At 39.6% G+C, this 17,785-nt stretch overlaps 1 protein-coding gene across 1 annotated transcript in view; it reads left to right on the plus strand.

The window, feature by feature from the left end:
• Window positions 1–5,970: 5,970 nt before the first annotated feature.
• LOC146684749 (serine/threonine-protein kinase WNK2) overlaps window positions 5,971–17,785 on the plus strand; it is a 42,959-nt gene continuing 31,144 nt past the window's right edge. The window contains exons 1-3 of the mRNA XM_085444986.1: window positions 5,971–6,076; window positions 6,180–6,840; window positions 7,240–8,021. Of these exons, the coding sequence (XP_085301112.1) occupies window positions 7,380–8,021 (642 nt within the window). The 5' untranslated portion in view covers window positions 5,971–6,076; window positions 6,180–6,840; window positions 7,240–7,379. The remainder of the gene's footprint in view (window positions 6,077–6,179; window positions 6,841–7,239; window positions 8,022–17,785) is intronic.

A 17,785-nucleotide genomic window follows, 5' to 3' on the forward strand; every position in this document is an offset into this window, starting at 1 on the left:
TGATGAGACTAGCAGTAATTTTGTGTTTCCTGAGCACGGATGGTGAGGATCTGGTTATCATTCTGACCTAATTAGAACAACAACAGCCATTACAGAAGAGTGACCTTTGAAAACAGAGCCATTAGTACAGCAAGGAGATACTGGCAATCCGGTAACAGTACCATTAAAACATGACAAACACGAAGTCAGCATATGCCGTTTGTGCGAATAGTTTCAAGCGATCACTTTCAGTCTGCACATTTTCTCCTTCACTAGTGTCATATGAGCATTGAGCTCTGGGCATTTTATATTGCTTCTATGAGCCTGCGCCGCACTTGTTGCCCTCTATTCCAGTATTTGTTGACTTTATAAATCAAAACAGTCAAATGATTGATTTTCTTATCTGTAAAAAAACCTATCAGTGTAGAGTAATAGAGTGATCCTTTGTTCATATTCTGCCCATATCACATTCTCTTGAAGCTTGATGGACAGCTGCAGAAATGGGCTGAGCAAAAACAAGAAGAACCAGTGTTATATGATAGCAGTTTACCTCAGTTTGCCCATCTTTTGGCAGGTAGAGCCTTCAGCTATCAGGACCTTCTCTTGTGAAACCTACTCTCAGTTTTGGTTCTGAAGAAAGACACCCTCTCTACTCTTAAAATTAATCTTTCACTTTCCTTTTTGACAAATCTAAGAGTTTCATCAAGTTCCTTTAGTTATGCTGCTCTAAACCCAGGGTGCTAGTGGATGCACTGAGCACTTCTTCTTCGCTCCTCGCTTTTACTTCCCATACACTCATAGGCCACTGCTGCATCTTGTTAACTCTTATCTACTTTCTTCAGCAGTTTCTGTGATGTCCTGCTCGTGGCTCATCGTGCGCCTATGGTCCTCTGTCCAGACGGCAGTCCCTCTCTAAGCCTTGTTCTGCCAGAGGGTCTACCTGTTGACAGGGAGCTTTTCCTCCCCACAATTGTTGGGGGATCTTTGGAGTTCACTCTCTAATATTGCATGATTTTTACCTTACCTTGGGATGACTGTTGTTGTGAGCTGGTATTAGCTTTAAGCCTAATCTTAAAATTAGAGAGGCTATCTGTCTCCTGGATCCAAACTGGGAGCCAGAAGTCTGAGAGTAAAATGCTCTTTTAGGGTGATAGGGTGATACTATGAGGTCTTTAAGGTAAGATCCAGCTTGAATATATGAACTGAATTGAAATAAATGTTCACTTCAGAACAAAATGTGCTTTATTATTTTCTTATATTTTATACTCAATAAACCAGGGACTTAGGAAGAGAGGTGAGTAAATATGGTAATTCATTTCTATGATTCAGCAGTTGATCAAAAGCGTTTAAGAAAGTTACTTTTACTCTGAGTTGTGTAACCTATCGATTCTTGTGTGGGTGAGCGTGATGCAACATTAGATTAGCTCAGTTGTGAGTGTGTTTGTGTATTCACTCCATGTCAGTGGACTATGTACTGCAAAGAGAGAACCATACATAGCCACTGGACCAGAAGGTTCTGGAAAAAAAGTTATCTTATTGGTGAATACGGAGTCTGTCTCTATAAAAAATGATGGCTCATTACACCTGAGAACCACATTTTAAAATTCAGTGGCGACAAGGTCAAAGCATGAATGCCAATGCCAATGCCTCTTTTTCTTTGAGAAGGAAAAAAAAAATCAGCAGTCTCTTCCTGAACACCAAAATCTTCCGTTTTTATCATAACACTCCCTGCAGCTGCAGAGAGCATAGTTTGTCTGAGATTAACCAAACTGCAGAAGTGGTGCGAGCTGTCTTCCCTCTGCTCGAGGGATAAAGACAAAAAGAAAGGAAAGAAAAGCTGCACCCTCTAATTTACCATGGATGAGGCTACAGCTGAATTACAATGTATTTAAGAGATTCACAGCAATCAACTGGCATGGGTTAACTTGATGTATGAGGGGAAGTACACTCTGAACAGAAGGTGTGGTCGATGGGGTTGGTAATGATCTGGTACTCTGGTTGCAGTAATTATTTAGATTTTTTTTTTAATCCCGTGATAACCACTGGACAAGCCATGTTTAATTCTCTTAATAAATCTCTGCTTTTTAGAAGATGTATTAAATGGGTTACTGGCCAAATTCATCATCTGGCATTCTACTTATCAGTTTAACTTTTATGCTTTATCATAGATTCATGTGAACACTTCAGAGACATCTCGGCAGTATCCAGCAAATGCTAAAAAAAAACAAACAAAACAAAAAACAAAATGTGTTTTTTCCTTTCAACTCAAAGATCCACTGCACTGTGTTACACCTTCACAACGAGGAATTAAAACACATTTTAGGACATGCTTTGTGAAGCCAAACATGCATTTTCGCTGGAAAGCAATGTGGTGTGGCAGGGTGTCCTGTGACTGTGATCTGCTCCAAATACCACAAATGGCATACTGTCATGACGTGTCAGGGTCAGCCTTTCTGCTCTCACACACTGACATAGGTTTTTCAAAAAATACAGCCCTTTATCCCAGAGTCAACAGACCACAGTGAGATAATACTTGTTGTGAGATCGCAGGTTGGAAATATGGAGTCACTATGTCTATTTTTTCCAAAAAAGAACTCCTTTTTGACATGTGCGTAGGCCAAATCTAAAGGTCATTTCCTCTGTCTGCCCAAGCTATTTATCACGATTAATCCTGCTGTCTACTCGCATCATACAGCTGGCAAAATAGCACAACAACTAATCACAGCAGAGGAGACATTCAGTGCAAAAATGATAGCAAATACAGGCTCTTATAATGTGTCTTACTCAACAGCTGTGAGTGGAGTGGAGGGATAACATGCAACAAATTATTTTTTTTAAAAAGAGAATGTACGTGATCCTGGTTTTCGTTTCGTTCACAATTGCATTTTTGGAAAGAATTTTATATCCCAGAGAAACCCAGTGCTTGTCAGTCATCTAGGCACACCAGATTTATAGCTATCTAAACTGTAGGAAAAAAAAGAGAAAAGTTCTCATTAAATCAGTTGTGCTGTACTGGTTCTAGGTTTCAGTGCTGATTTTTGTGATGAATTATTCACAGTGCATTTCTAGTCTGAATCAGTCTCGGGGGAGATACACCGAGGGGAGAGAAGGAGCAAGGTAACCAGGGAGGGGGAGATAGTCAGAGACATAAAAGTTGTTTGGATCTTAACTCTCAGTTATGTGTCACTGTGGAATAACAGATGAAATCATGTAATAATATTTAACATTATTCAGTTTCTGCTGTAAGGTGTCACTAACACTACAATGTGGGAATGAGAAGGGAAACCAGCTAATCAGTAAGTTATTTATATAGGGCTTCTTCAAACAATGAATGTTGACCTAAGCGCTTAACTGAGCAATTGAAATCATTCCTATAAATCACATAAATAAAACTGAGAATAAAACTGGTTCTGCTGGGGGTTTCTTCCTGTTAAAAGAAGGTTTTTCTTCCCACTGTCACCAAAGCGCTTGCTCATAGGGGGTCATATGATTGTTGGGGTTTCCTCTGTTTTCTTTGTATTATTCTAGGGTCTTTACCTTACAATATAAAGCGCCTTGAGGCAACTGTTGTTGTGATTTGGCGCTATATCAATAAAATTGAAGCTGAATTGAATTGAATGAGAAAATATGACATTATTTTACCTTTCAACCCGGGTTGCAGAATGCAAAGGATTACCAAGGGTGAAAAACAAATAAAAGACCCTTCAATTCACATTCGCTACTTCTCATATTTTTTTAATGCTAAAGCTAGATGCAGAGTTGTATAATACATGCTTTTTACAACTTTGGAAAGACTGCAATTTCTTAATTCCCGTGATTTAACCCAAACCTCAGATCAAATAAATCCATTTTTCATTGTGTATTCAGAAGCAAATGAACGTTTTGGCTGATTTCCCAAAAACTAAATGAACTCATTCAACTTGCACACCTAATCCTAAACTTTTCTCCTTTTCCCATGTCGTCACACTAACTGATTACACCCGCATGTAAGTTACTTAGAGAGTATGCAGTGCCTTTAGCTTTGTATTGTTAAGCTCTGTGTCTGACATGTAGAAAGCTCTTCAAGGCAACAAAGCAAGACACCACTTAAGACAGTGAAACCGTACATTTATTATTTAGTTAATTGAGCCCGTGTTCAGCTATATGATGAAATGCTAAATTAACTCTAACTGCATGAGTGAGTATTTCACTTACTTTTTTTTTCCTCGTGCATAAGCACTTCTTTGCTCTCCATCCATCATGTCCTATCAGCAGCCTTCTTCTCTCACTCACCTCAAAATCTGGCCAGCTTCCAGATGACAATCGACCCAACTGTAAATCTAATTTCCATGAATCTCTGTAGAGCTTTTAGTTTTACAGCCTTGCACAAAGCAAAGCAAACATGACTGTTTCTGAGTGCGGTCTATGCAGCTAAGGCACTTATGGTGGGAAAAAAAACCCCAAACAAATCAAAAACACTTTCTCATTTAGTGAAAAGCTGCAGTTTAAACTACGGGTTATCAAAGAAAGTGAAATCTGACTCATCTCATCGGTCTTAGATTTCAGTGAAAGGCAGGCAAGAATATTAAAAGCCTGCAGAAAGTCTTCCTGTGAGATATTCACCCTACAAGAGCCACGGATTGAAAAAAAAAACCCACTCATATTGACTCACACTGGTGGGGGACACATTGTAAATGAGATCAATTGCTCATTTTATCGAGCGTAAGGGTATTACATTTTGCAAATGCTGGCTGAGCTCTGACTGTTGCAAGGAAGTATCTGTGGCTGCCAGGGTCTCTCTTCCTCCTGCCTTCTTCCTCAAATTCACACACACACACACACACACACACACACACACACACACACACACACACACACACACACACACACACACACACACACACACACACACACATCTGAAATTAAATGGCGCTATTAAGACAGTGACCATGCGCATAACAGAGTGAAGTCCATTTCCCTGCCCTGTAAAACTGGATGCTGCACATTAGATGCAGGACTGAACTACTCTTAAATGGCAGCTTCAATTGCCTAATAAACTAAAGTAATCAATCTGTGAGCTTTACAGTTGTGGCATGAAGCAGGATGATGTAATACAAAAGTAAAACCTTGTGTCTGTTTTTATGTGTGCATTTAAGCCAGTGCACTGGTAACAAAGGAGGGCATTCATTGTTTATAAGGTCACTCAGGTACCAACAATACTTCACCCCTAAGCCAGACCAGACTGTCATCTGACCCAGCATGCTTGCAAAAGACTTTAAGATGTCTGGTCAAATGCTTCTGCGGAGACATAAAATCCGTCTTATTCAGCACCACTTCTATTCTGCAAAGCGTATGCACCTCTGAATGTACCTCACATGCAGATGACATGTAACATGAGAAAAGGCACAGAAGTGGCATGGAAGCGCAGAAACCGCAGGAGGTGGATACTTTTACACGATCGGCTTACAATAAAAAGTAACAACCGACAACTCTGGGTACAGAAATGACCACGACAATGAATCAACACTTCTTGCAACAAAAAATTCAACCTAAACAAAAATGATTGCATGACAGCACATTTCCCAAGTGCCCATATCCAAGCGATTGCTTTGCGGCCCGTGCATTTTTGCACTGTATTAACACTCCTTCTATTCTACTGTATAAAAGCATGCAAAACAGCAAGAATACTCTTATTAATCAGGTAATCTTTCTTCGTGCATCTTTTATTTATTGCACTTGTGAGCATGTCAATTTGTATGATCAATCTACTTAGCCTATAGACATCTATAAACCAGAGGATTTACATTTTCCCTCGATGAATGTTAAAAAGGGGCTGCAAATATCTTACCTCGGTGCCACTTAACCTGTTGATGCTGCTGCTCATTTTTGCCCTGTGCGAAGAGCTGCTACACCTCAGATGCAGGCTGCAGCAAAGTGGCAAAATATCCTGTAGGGGTAGAGAAGACTGGACCCGCAAGCACGTAGCCAAGGCTACGTGACAGAGCTACTGATGCACGTGTAACTACTATATTATAGTGACACAACAGCAGTGATAATGGAAAAATGTTGTTTCAACAGCAGGCTCGGGAGTTAAGACACGTGACTGAGTCTTCAAAGGGTGTGAGAAATTATTTATTTATGTTTTCAATTGCTGTGCAATTTACTTGCACTGACTCTAATCAGCCTTTGTCTCACCCCGTGTCACTCTGTCTGTTGGACAGCACACAATATGATGAGTAGGCTTTCTGTGGCGTCCCAGAGTGCCGTATGATTGGATGGACCATTCCCCCCACCTCCACCCTCCTCCCTTCTATAGTCCTCACCAGGGGCGTGGAGCCAAGCGAACTGAATGGGAAACACATTTGGTGTACCTCACCGGTGCACTAACCAAATGGTGGAAGGCGATGACAAGCGCAAACAGCTGTTGGTTTAAGTTAACTACCGAGGGGACTACAGGAAAAATAAAAAAAACCCGAGTCTTAAAGCGACCCGTGTGTGCTATTTACTTACGCGGCAGCGAAGAAGAAGAAGAAACAGTGGGGAGAGTCGCATCGGGAGCTGCAACCGAAGAGAGGGATGCGGGGACTTAAAAGGAGATAAATACAAGAAATTCGTCAGTTATTTCTTGTCAGCATGTGGTATGTGTTCAGTTAAGAAAGCCCGAATTTGTTTGCGGTCGCTGGGGCGGCTCCTGTGCTTGAAAATGGAGATAATATGCAGATAGGGCGTTTTTGAAGTCCACCTTTTGTCGTGGACAGTCGGCTAACGTTGGCGAGGATTTTTTTTGAGTGCTGCTACTGGACCTGGCAGGTTTGTCTCTGCTGTGTGTCACTAGCGTCAGTTATACTCGAGGGTGTTTTTTATGCCCCTTTTTTGAACAAGGTAAGTCGTGCCTTATTTTTTTAATGTCAGTATTTGAACGTAAGATAATATTGTGGGTATACTGGGGGGAATTTAGTGCTAGCTAGTTGCCAAACTTATGTCGCCGAAGCCAGCTTGCTAGTTTCTCGGTCACCTGGACGACGATGGCTTCTGGAAGCAATGCTTTAACTCCTGGGCTTGTCTTTTTGTCAACCCCCTCTTACTGACAGCAGCTAACTTCACCTCAGTGATTATTACCATGCTTAACGCCCATCGATAGCTTTAGCAATAATGTATAACTGGGGCATATCGTATTTCTTTTGCAGGTTCTTTTATTATTATTATTATTATTATTATTATTATTATTATTATTATTATTATTATTAGCGGATAAAATCTTGTCTATGTCATCCATCCCAGTGTTGTTAAGGGCCTCTCCCGGCAAACTGCGTCACCGAGTGGGCGCTGCAGGTATTCATCTGTCGATCTGCGTGTTGGAAAGTCTACCCGTGATGGCACGAATGACCTGGAAACCAAAGCGACTGAACTTTTAAGTCACCATGGAGTCTAAATCAGGCTCCGGGGACCATCAAGACCTGAGAAATTCGCCTGTAACCAAGTCTCAGTGTGAACCGGGCAAAAATGTGCGCGAGGCCATGGGTGATGGACCCGTCAGTCTTGTGGACTCTGTAGTGAGAGGTGGGAGTGACCCCAGCGCATATCCTTCCTCCAGTTATCAGAGGATTGTGCATCAGAGATTCATCAGGAGAAGTTTATGGTTTTCAGACACAGATGAGCAGGCCTTTGAAGCACCTGAATGTAATAACAGGAGTAAGATCCTAAACATTAACCTGCGAACAATTGTGGACAGGTCAAGGGGGACCAGCTGTGGGATACAGGAGGGATCCAGCACTGAAAGTCAAGGTGGGCTTAAAGACAGTGCAACAGAGAGCGCCAGCGCCGATGAGGACAAGGAGAAAGGTGGAGACGCGCTAAATGTTACATGCAGTGATGGTGGTAAAGCTGCTGTCAAGGCAGCCAGTGAGGAGAATGAGGAGGAGGCAGAGATGAAGGCAGTCTCCACGTCTCCAGGGGGAAGGTTCCTTAAATTTGACATAGAGCTGGGGAGAGGTTCCTTCAAGACAGTCTACAAAGGCCTGGATACTGAGACCTGGGTGGAGGTGGCCTGGTGTGAGCTGCAGGTAAGGCAGTAAAATTGTCTCATCTCATTAACAAAATTTCTGTGACACCAATTCGTTGTGTATGCAGCAGTTACAGACAAGGCACAATTATCTTTTTCATATCTGTGAAAAAAAGGCTTATTTGTCACATTTTTAATACATGGATGCTGACCAGAGCTATCTAAAAGTGTCTTCACATTTTTCCCTCTACGATAAATATATGCGTGATTAATATTAGTGGAAGAATGCCTGACTCCCACAGGAAGCCCTCTATCTTTTCTCCTCTGTGTTCTCACTCATCATGATAGTGTAATGGAGATGTCTTCAGGGAGCTGTCAATCAGCCTCTAGTCTCATGAAGGAGTATGCTGAGTTGCAAATTGGTCACCACTAAATTTTAAATGGTTTACACTGGAAGACTGATTGACAAGCAGTAGCTGTAGACATGACATGGAGGAACATACCATCGCTGAAGTATGGCGATCGACAGTTTCGCAAATGCACAAGGGGAGTTCATTTTCTTGCGTTACATAGACACAAGGAAATCACAAGCTTAGACTGTGCAAAGGTATTAACTAATTATTTCCGTCCTTCTGAGACTGCAACAAGGATTATTCTCTCTCCCTCTCCCAGGAGGCTTAAGGGGGACTATAGTTAGCATGACTGGCCCCCTCAAAGTACAAAAACATGTCCTGTGATTTGTTATTTTTTCTCCCTATTTAGATAATTTTGTAAAGGATTTATTTTACATTGTGTGTGCTCAGACAGCCTTCATTTTCCATGGCAGTTTGGCCAGCTGATTGCATGATGACACTCAGCTCAATCATTGAAGTGGACAGTGCAGGAGATGCCGGTTCGCTCTCTACCAGCAGTGTGTCTGCATGTTATTAGTGGTGCTACTCCCTGCATCGCACCCTCTGTGTAACAGGAGGTGAGCAGACAGGAAGCAGCTGAACCTGCCCCATAGCCTGCTGGGAGCCTTGTGGCAGTCAGTGGCCTCAGTGAATACTTTGCCTAGGGTACTGAAAACATGCTGCGTCAGTACTGTGCAAGATGAAAGAATGCAAACCACTTCATCCACTGGCAGGAATTAAACCTGTTTTGTCTGACTTTAGCATTACAGCGCAGTGACACATAGCATCACATAAAAGGACTTTAAAGATAGAATGCCATTGTTGAGCATGCAAAGACACACTGAGACTCGAAGGCCTCATTTGGATGATGATATCATGCACGCTGACAGCAGGAAGCAGCCCCGAGCTTTCCTCAACTGGACAACACAAAGCTGTAGTTCAGTCCAGTGGATGGAGAATGTGGAAGAGGGATCTATGTACTCTTATTTTATTTTTCCCTAAAGACAGATTAAAACTCCCTCTAGTGGACAGTTGACAATGGATGTTAATCATGATTCAAGTGATCATGTAGTCATCTCATATATACTGTTGTAGCTTTGAGCTGAAGGTCTTCCATTAGGTACTGTTGGATAAACAAAATAACAGGCAGAACTCTTTCACGTGTTGTTAAACTGTCATAGCAGATGCAGTTTAGGTAATTATTATCCATTTATTTTCTTTATTGGCCATTTGAATCATTAAATGTCTTACAAAGGAGTTTCCTTGCCTCCTTAGTGATATCTGAAGAATTAATCTGCAGCCGTTTATTGATTAATGAGTCAGTTGAAGCTATTTATTGTGCATAATTACACATTCCCAAATGATTTTTACTCTGGATTTTTTGCTGTTGGTCACAGAATACAAAATATAAGACAATTAATTTCCTTCTCTGATGTTTTATAGATTGAGTGACTATAAAACAGAATTGGATTAATTGACATTTCAGATATCTTGTCCTGTCTAAATTCTAAGGTGTTTCATTTATTTTTTAAAGGGCCAAGCAAACATATTAAAAGTTACATTTGAGAAGCTTGAAGTTTTTGTGGAAAAGTTACTTGAACATTGTTTAATCTGTCATTCTGGATGTTTCAGTGTGTATTTACACTGCTATATTACACAATGTCTGAATTCAATTTTAAGTTTAGAGTTGCTGCATTGTGCAGTTAGACCAACAGCACACTTCTTAATTATGGGCATTTGTAATAATCTGCAGACTGTAGTACGGGAAATGAGATTCTTTACTCCTAAAGAAAGTAGAAGAAGGAGTAGCTTCAGTAGGCTTTATCAACATCCTCAATGTTATTGTCTGTCAAGCTGTAATCAGGATGAAATCACTGGAGAGATGAACTAAGAAGTGAGATCAATAGGATCGTAGTGTATATTGAGCCTAAAGGCAGACTTTTCAAGGTGGAGCTCTTTGAACCTGACTCGATCACCATAGTAATATATATACTGCACATCTCACAGGTGGTGCATGCAAGCTGTTTTCTTCTTTGTGCACAGCAGCCAGTGCCAAAACTGATGTTATGATTGCTCTTGTGCAGGGTTCTTTGGTCTTGTTTTGGCTTACTATACAGCTTGCTTTAAAAAAAAAAAAAAAAAAAAAAAAAAAAAAAATTATATATATATATATATATATATATATATACATACACATATATATATATATATATATATATATATATATATATATATATATATATATATATATATATATATATATATATAATTTTTTTTTTTTTTTTTTTTTATATATATATACACATATATATATATAACCAGGATGGTCAGCACATACAGGCTGGAAGCACAATTGTACAGGCAGATCAGTCTCTTCCAGCATCTCTATGATACACCATTACGTGGGATTGCTGGTACTTTCAGGAAGCTGAGCTATTTTGCAGAAAACCTCAACAGTTGTTTTTTAAAATGTTTTGAATTTATTCTATTCTGATTCCAGCTGTGATTTCTTTTTTTTCTCTGAACAGCAACATGTGTCTGAAGACTGCAGTGAATCGTCTATATCAGCTGTAAAAGCGCATAAAATTGTTTCTCTTCTCGGTCTGTATTTGTTACTAAGCCTGTTTTATACTGCAGGTATTACAGCTAATAGAACACAGATAATAACATGTTTTATTCTGTTGGTATTTACAGAAAATCACAGAGTATATTCATTCTGTAAAATGAATCATTCAAAGTAGTCAAAGTAATTTCCAGGTATCTGTCACTGAAAGTGCAAATGTACTTCATGTGTTTCATGTTTAAATGTATGACGTTCTAATGAGCAGCTTTTATGTTAGAAGTTAACACCAGCAATGGGCATGCTCTGGATAAGATAAATATGATAGAAAAACTATGCCATTAATAAATTCTCTGCCATCATTCTTGTCTTGCACCCTGTGATAGACAGACAACTTGCCCAGGGTATACGTTATCTTTTGGCCCATGGGATAGAACCCCCTGCAACCCTGAATTACATAAGTGGGAAAAAAAATGAATGGATGGATGGATTCCTCTCTTACCCTTTTTGTGGCACCAATCAATTTGTTCGTTTTGTGAGTGTCTTTTATGCGAGCACGTGGAAAACGTGGTTAAAGACAGTTTATAACCACCATTATATCCATTATCTTTCTAGCCTTTCTTGGTTTTTCCAAGCCATCCAATGCAAAGAGGGCTTAGCTGTGTTGAGCTTGCTTCATACTATTACCCTGAGATAGCATGGTAAAAATCGCTGCACAGACTCAGAGCTCTCCTGCCCACAATCACACAAGATCTTTTTGGTCATATTCAACAAAATAATAAAGTGCAGGTTTCAGCAAGTCTTAAGCTTGCATCTGAAGTAGGTCAGAGTAAACAACATGGGGGTAAAATCTTACGTGTGGCATGTGTATGATGCCAGCTTTGCCGTTCCAAGCAAACTGTTGTGGAAAACAGGAGATACCCCCATGGAAGACAGAGAAACATGAGATATCACTCTTGATTTTCCACTGTATTCTCGCCTTCCCGTGGTCACATGGCTTTCCTCCCTAGAAATTTTAATCTGGTCTCGTGTTTGTTTTTGCTCTCTTCCTCCCTCGTCTCTCTCCCTTAGCCCTGCCCCTTCCTGTTCATGCCCATCTCCCCCACATCTCTGTTTCTGTGCCAGGCTGCTGGCATATCACAGATGGCCCTGGCTCATGCAAGGATGTTAATGTGAGAGAAGGATGCCTGTTTTCAGTCCTTTCATTGTTGAGAAGAAACACATCCTGTGATTCTTTTTACTTTGTCTTAATCATTATTGCTCTCTGGAATTTTTCTAAACTTTGGAAACTTTTTCTTTCCACCACTTGTGGCTCAGTGTATTGATTTTTATCTTAGTGTTGAATGCTGTGTGCACACTTGCAGACAGTTTACTTCTGACCTTTTGCAGACTTCTCAGGTATTTGGCAGTGAGCTATTTTGTAGATTAAATCTCTTTTTTCAGCTTGTGACTGCAGAGTTGGCAATGATGCCATGGCAGTGTTATCAGGCCGCCTGTCTTTGCTGAAGATTAGGGATTTCTTGAACCAAACAAACCCAGCAGCTTACTCACTAGATCTGTTTCTTCACTCCAAATGCTGGATTTCACTGTAATCATAGATTTAGATTGCACTCTCATCTGACAAGATGATACCACGCTTTCTCTCTGGATTAACATGTGTAATAACACATCTTCTCCTTGTCTGCACAGATGAAAAAAAGGTAAACAAAGTTGGAGATGCCCAAATGGGTCATTGTTTACAGCCCATCTGGCATTGAGAGGCCCTGGGCAGCATGGAGAGCCATTCACTGTGGCAGTGCCTTATCCGTTCCCCCATCTTTCATCACATCTGAATTCCCACGTCACCAAGTCAACTGAAAAGCAATGGCAAAGACAGATATGCCTACTGGTGTGACGTGTGGTATAGTTGCATGCTGCAGGTGTGATAGTTGTCTCTTGTACAGTCTTTTTGTTGTTGGTGTTGTTTTCATTTAAGTCATTTCCATTCATTTGAGAGCATCTGAATGTGTTTGCTGTATGGCTGAATCAGTGTGCTGGTCACTCTATGGTTCAAGTTGCAACATAATTGGATCTAGTAACCATCACTTATCATTATGAACATAGCCTAGGCCTGAAGTGTATGTACTCTATTGATGAAACGGCTTTAGAAAGAATTGTAAATCCACAGCATGTCTTAACTGGTAAAATGATGCTTACCCAAAAACTCTCACCTTGTATGTTGGTTTATTCATGGTCTTTGTCCCACATCGTCTGAAAGGAAAAGCTGCAAAGGAATAAATAATTTTTTATCTTAATGTTTAGGAGGGATAATGGGGAGCACATACATACACAGACATACACAATGTTTTGAATGTTTTCAGTTAGATTAAAAAAATTGGGAAAACTTCTTTACTGTGATTTAAGCAAACATTTGGTTAAAGAGACAGTTGCAGTATTTTTAATATTTTTACTATAAAATGCTACATTATACACAGGTGGATAAAATTAAGAAAACCAGAATCATATCAGTTATAATTCCTGTGAGATGTGATATTTTGTCGATTTAAAGCCTTAGGTTTGCGGTATTGTTCAGCACATTGCAGTTCAATATTGTGGTCCATACCTCTTTTTTTTTTATTGATCTTATAAAATATCCCACACTGAAACATGCACTGATGTTATAACTGTTCGAAGCAGACTCAAATTTGTTTATCAGGGAGCTGCAGAGCAATTTTCAACTGATTAATTAGTTAATTGACCAGTAATGGAAGCTACACATTAGGGTTTGCCTAAAACGGTCTATCAGTTACAGGGGTGGCTATCAGACCTCTTGTATGCAGCCTTGTTTTGACTTAAATGCCACATTGGCTAGACTTTTATTAAAGCTGACACACGTTGCTATGCTGCAGTCTTCACAGTTTTTATCTTGTGGTCTATATATATTGTATCTGACTTGCTGTGCTAGTACCTCCGCTGTAGTATTGCCTTAACATTTCGTACAGGGATTCTCTAAGCAGCTTTCAGAGCAGCACCTTACGTTAGGACATTTAGCTAAATGGCCTTTGACCGCTCTCTTTCCTCCCCCCCAACAATAGAAAGTGTCACAACAGCTCATTAGGACTAGTAATCCCTTTTGGAATTCAAGAAGGTTATTTGTATGAACAAACCTGGAGCACCTCTGTATCCTGTTAAGGCCTCCTGCTTAGGCTTTGTGGTATGAAGACAAGGGTTACTTCACTCTAGTTGGCCTCTGCGTTACTAAGCTGTTTATGTAATGACTAAAAAACAAATGGGCTCACTGTAGCACTTCCATCTTAAGTTACTATTACTGTAAACTGCTATTAACATTTATGCTGGGAGCTTATTTCATTTATAAATCTTTAAATGTGCTGATAAACTGAATATGTGATTGTTGTCTTTGCTATAAGAAGTTTCTAATTCTTTGATTAAACAATGTAGGAATCCTTCTTCCTGGTATTTTACTTGTTTAGTCTGGCTCAGGGTATTATGCCGAATAAAGGCTGTCTAAGTGGCTCTGTGGCTCCAAACACTGCAGCAGATTCTAAAATTGTCAAACCAGGGAGTTTAGCCAGGCCACCCAGTTCAAATCAGGGCAGCTCTACTCGACAAATCATTGCTCTTGTCCTTATCTCAGTGCCAACCCTCATCATCAGTGGTCTGTACGATGCAGGACATGTGGAAGCCTGTCCACCCTCCGCACTCTCACTTTCTGGCTTGCACCGGTCCACACTGGCTACAGTAGGCTTTAGTCATTTACATGGACACTGAACACATTTGTGAATTTGTCTGAAGTTCAGAGCAGATGGGTAAAATTTGCCACCCGGTGTATCATAGCACTGCAGCTATTTGTAGCCACTCTGTCAGCTCCTCCATGGTTTTTACAATGGGTCTGAGTGACCGTGTTACCGTTAAGTATCAGTGTTTGGGGTCAGTGTATTGAAAGTGTCACCACCAGCTGTCGTACCTTGGGTTGGATTGGCTGGACACAATGCTGCTAAAAATGTTACCAGTTAAAGCAGATTAGAAATGAATGAAATAACATCTACTTGGCTTAAATCTAATAATAAATAATGTAATTATATCTATCTGTATATATACACGATTACATATGGAATATTTTATATATATATATATATATATATATATATATATATATATATATATATATATATATATATATATATACATATATATATATATATATCTGATTTCGTGCAACTGGAGAGGGGCACATTAACCACTTGTGAATTTTGAAAGTTCTGTATATAAAATTTTATATTAAGCCAGGTATTTAAAATTTACTGCAAACTTCTATGTCCATTGCTTTAAAAAAAATATAGACTTTTGCAACCGGATGATTCTTTTTGTTAAACCGTCTGTTTCTAGTGATCTCAACTTTGTTAAATTGTAAAATAGGCATCACTTTCAAGACTGTCGTAATGAAGAATATACCCCAATATTTATGTGTATTTGATTTCTTAGACATTGGTAATGTTGAAAATCATTCAACTATTTTCATACACAACTGTTGGTCTCTTGAGTAGATAAGTGAGTATTAGTAAAATGTTTTTCTTTGTGTCCAAAAAAACCACTTCCTTTTCAGCCTACGCATTTTCACAGAAAAAAGCTTTATAGGAGGTTTCTATGCTTTAATCTGCTTTGGCTAACTGCTGGTCACAATCAGCTAGTCACACTCATACACATAAACATCCAAGCAACAATCACAAGTGCTCTTAATATGATCAGCACCCAATTCATTTATTTCATTTAGTATCTTATGTTCTGTTTTTCTTCTGTTCTCAGTGTGTCTGTGATGCTTTTATTTTGCATAGTTTCTGCTTGTCTCTCCCCTTCTGTTTTCTTAGCTCACACTTTTGATGCCCAAACAGCAAAGTAATCATTTGGGCATAGTCTGATTGTTGTTTTCTGCCACAGTATCGGAGTGGCTTCTCATCTTGAATGTTGTTCTGCCTCTTTGACTCCTCCCTCCCAAGGCTAGGTGAAGCATACATTTGTCTCTTTCAGAATGCTTTTCAGATATTTCACCAGCCTTTTCTTATTCAAAACATTATACTGGGCCACCCTGAATGCCGGGTATGCCATTTTACTCTGCCTGGGTTTACCATGGTTGTATGGCAGGTGTATAACAATGAATACAGGGATAATGGTAGCTGGCACAGCTGCCGGTCAAAGCCTCCTGCAGTCATGACTGATGGGACACAATTCAGCTGCGGGCAGTCTGCTGGCTCATGGCTCACCCTGCACCAGCTTTTGTTACAGCATCGGAAGCACTGCAGTAGTCATCTGTTATTAAGGATGGGTGGAAAGGGTTTCCAAGTAAATTATCATACCGCCTCAGCCTGGCAACCAGGGTTTGTTTCCCTTGAGTCCAAACATTTTTTGTTGAAATGTCTGCATGAACTGAATAAGATGTGGCAGTAAGGAGGTAGTTCTGTAGCTATGGTTAAAGGAATATGACCTGTATTGATTGTTAATGCGTCACATTATCATTGTGAGCGAGACTGAACCTGAGCTTTTCAATGCGGCATTTAAATTCTATACTAAGGCCTATTTGCTGTGGGATTTCTGCATATTGGGGTATGCATGCTAGTCAAGTTTTACTGGATTTTACAAATAACTTATATTCATGTAAAATATTTCTTTATCTTCATTTATTGACAAAAACATGTGACAGTAAATATGAGTTCTGCTGTCCTTTTTTATATTACAATTTGTTGACAAGTTGTTTGAATACAAATCCCAATAACACTGTGGCTATGGAGTCCCAGTGTTGCTAATCTGCTCCTTGTTAACGAAGGATCAAGATGAGGCCAAGTTAATTAGGTAAAGCAGAAATAGTAATTAGGAACGCTAAGTTGTAGTGGCAAAGAAACAGCCAGACAATTTGTAATTTGGCTGGCATAATCAGGACTAATGCATAAACCTGTTTCTCTCCTAATACATTTATCCTCTAGGATGCGGATCTCACTGGTTCAGTAAGTTCAGATATTTGTATATTAGGTAAGAACTTGTAGACTTTGTCTCATTGGGGGAAACTGTGACAAACTAAAATAGACGAATTGGTGTCTATAAAAAATTACAGTCATAAGATTTCTTCAGACAGAACGGAGCTGTGTGTGAACTACATTTGTCAGCAGCCACTCATTAGCCACTCAGTCCATGTGCCACTTCACAACCTTAGCATTGTTCTATGCTTTCAGATGGATTGTGAATTGAATCTTTTATCAGAGATGGGGGATTAATTTTTCATGTAGTGAGATCTGGGATCATGTAAAATGGTACAATTGGAGTCATACCTGATGCTAGTACATACTGTAATTTTGGGTAGCATTCGTTGCATCGGTGTAATTTAAATCCAGACGAAGGGAATGTTCATGTCATGATCCACAAAAAAATGTAAGTATGTCTGATTATGTCAGTAGCCTTCAGGGAGAAGGCTAAAGCCCTTTATATACAATCAGTAAGCTCCTTTCATTAGGAAGTGTAACTCTTACAGCTTTGTTATAATTATCCTTAAATCCTCAGGTAAAGTAGCTGGACTGATGGCAATCCCTTCACAATTTGTTTTGTGTATTTTATGTTCAATATAGGTATTTGTTGTGCCAGAAAATGAATAAATAAATGAAATGAATGAATGAAATGAAACAATAGGAGTATGCTATTCCTACTTAATGTGACATTAGGTCAAGAATATGATTTTGACACTGCATTTATATACTATGATAAGCTTGCAGAGTTCCTGGATCTAATATTTTAATCCATTACTTGATTCTTCCAACACCAAAAAACCCAGTGGTTTGCTTTCTCATTCTGATATTCTGTGTCGCTGTATGAGCTAGCCGAGCTGTGGAA

The sequence above is a fragment of the Copadichromis virginalis genome, linkage group LG20, assembly GCF_057382275.1.
Source record: "Copadichromis virginalis isolate Kocher_CV1m ecotype Utaka linkage group LG20, C_Virginalis_male_GT1.1, whole genome shotgun sequence".
NCBI lineage: Eukaryota > Metazoa > Chordata > Actinopteri > Cichliformes > Cichlidae > Copadichromis > Copadichromis virginalis.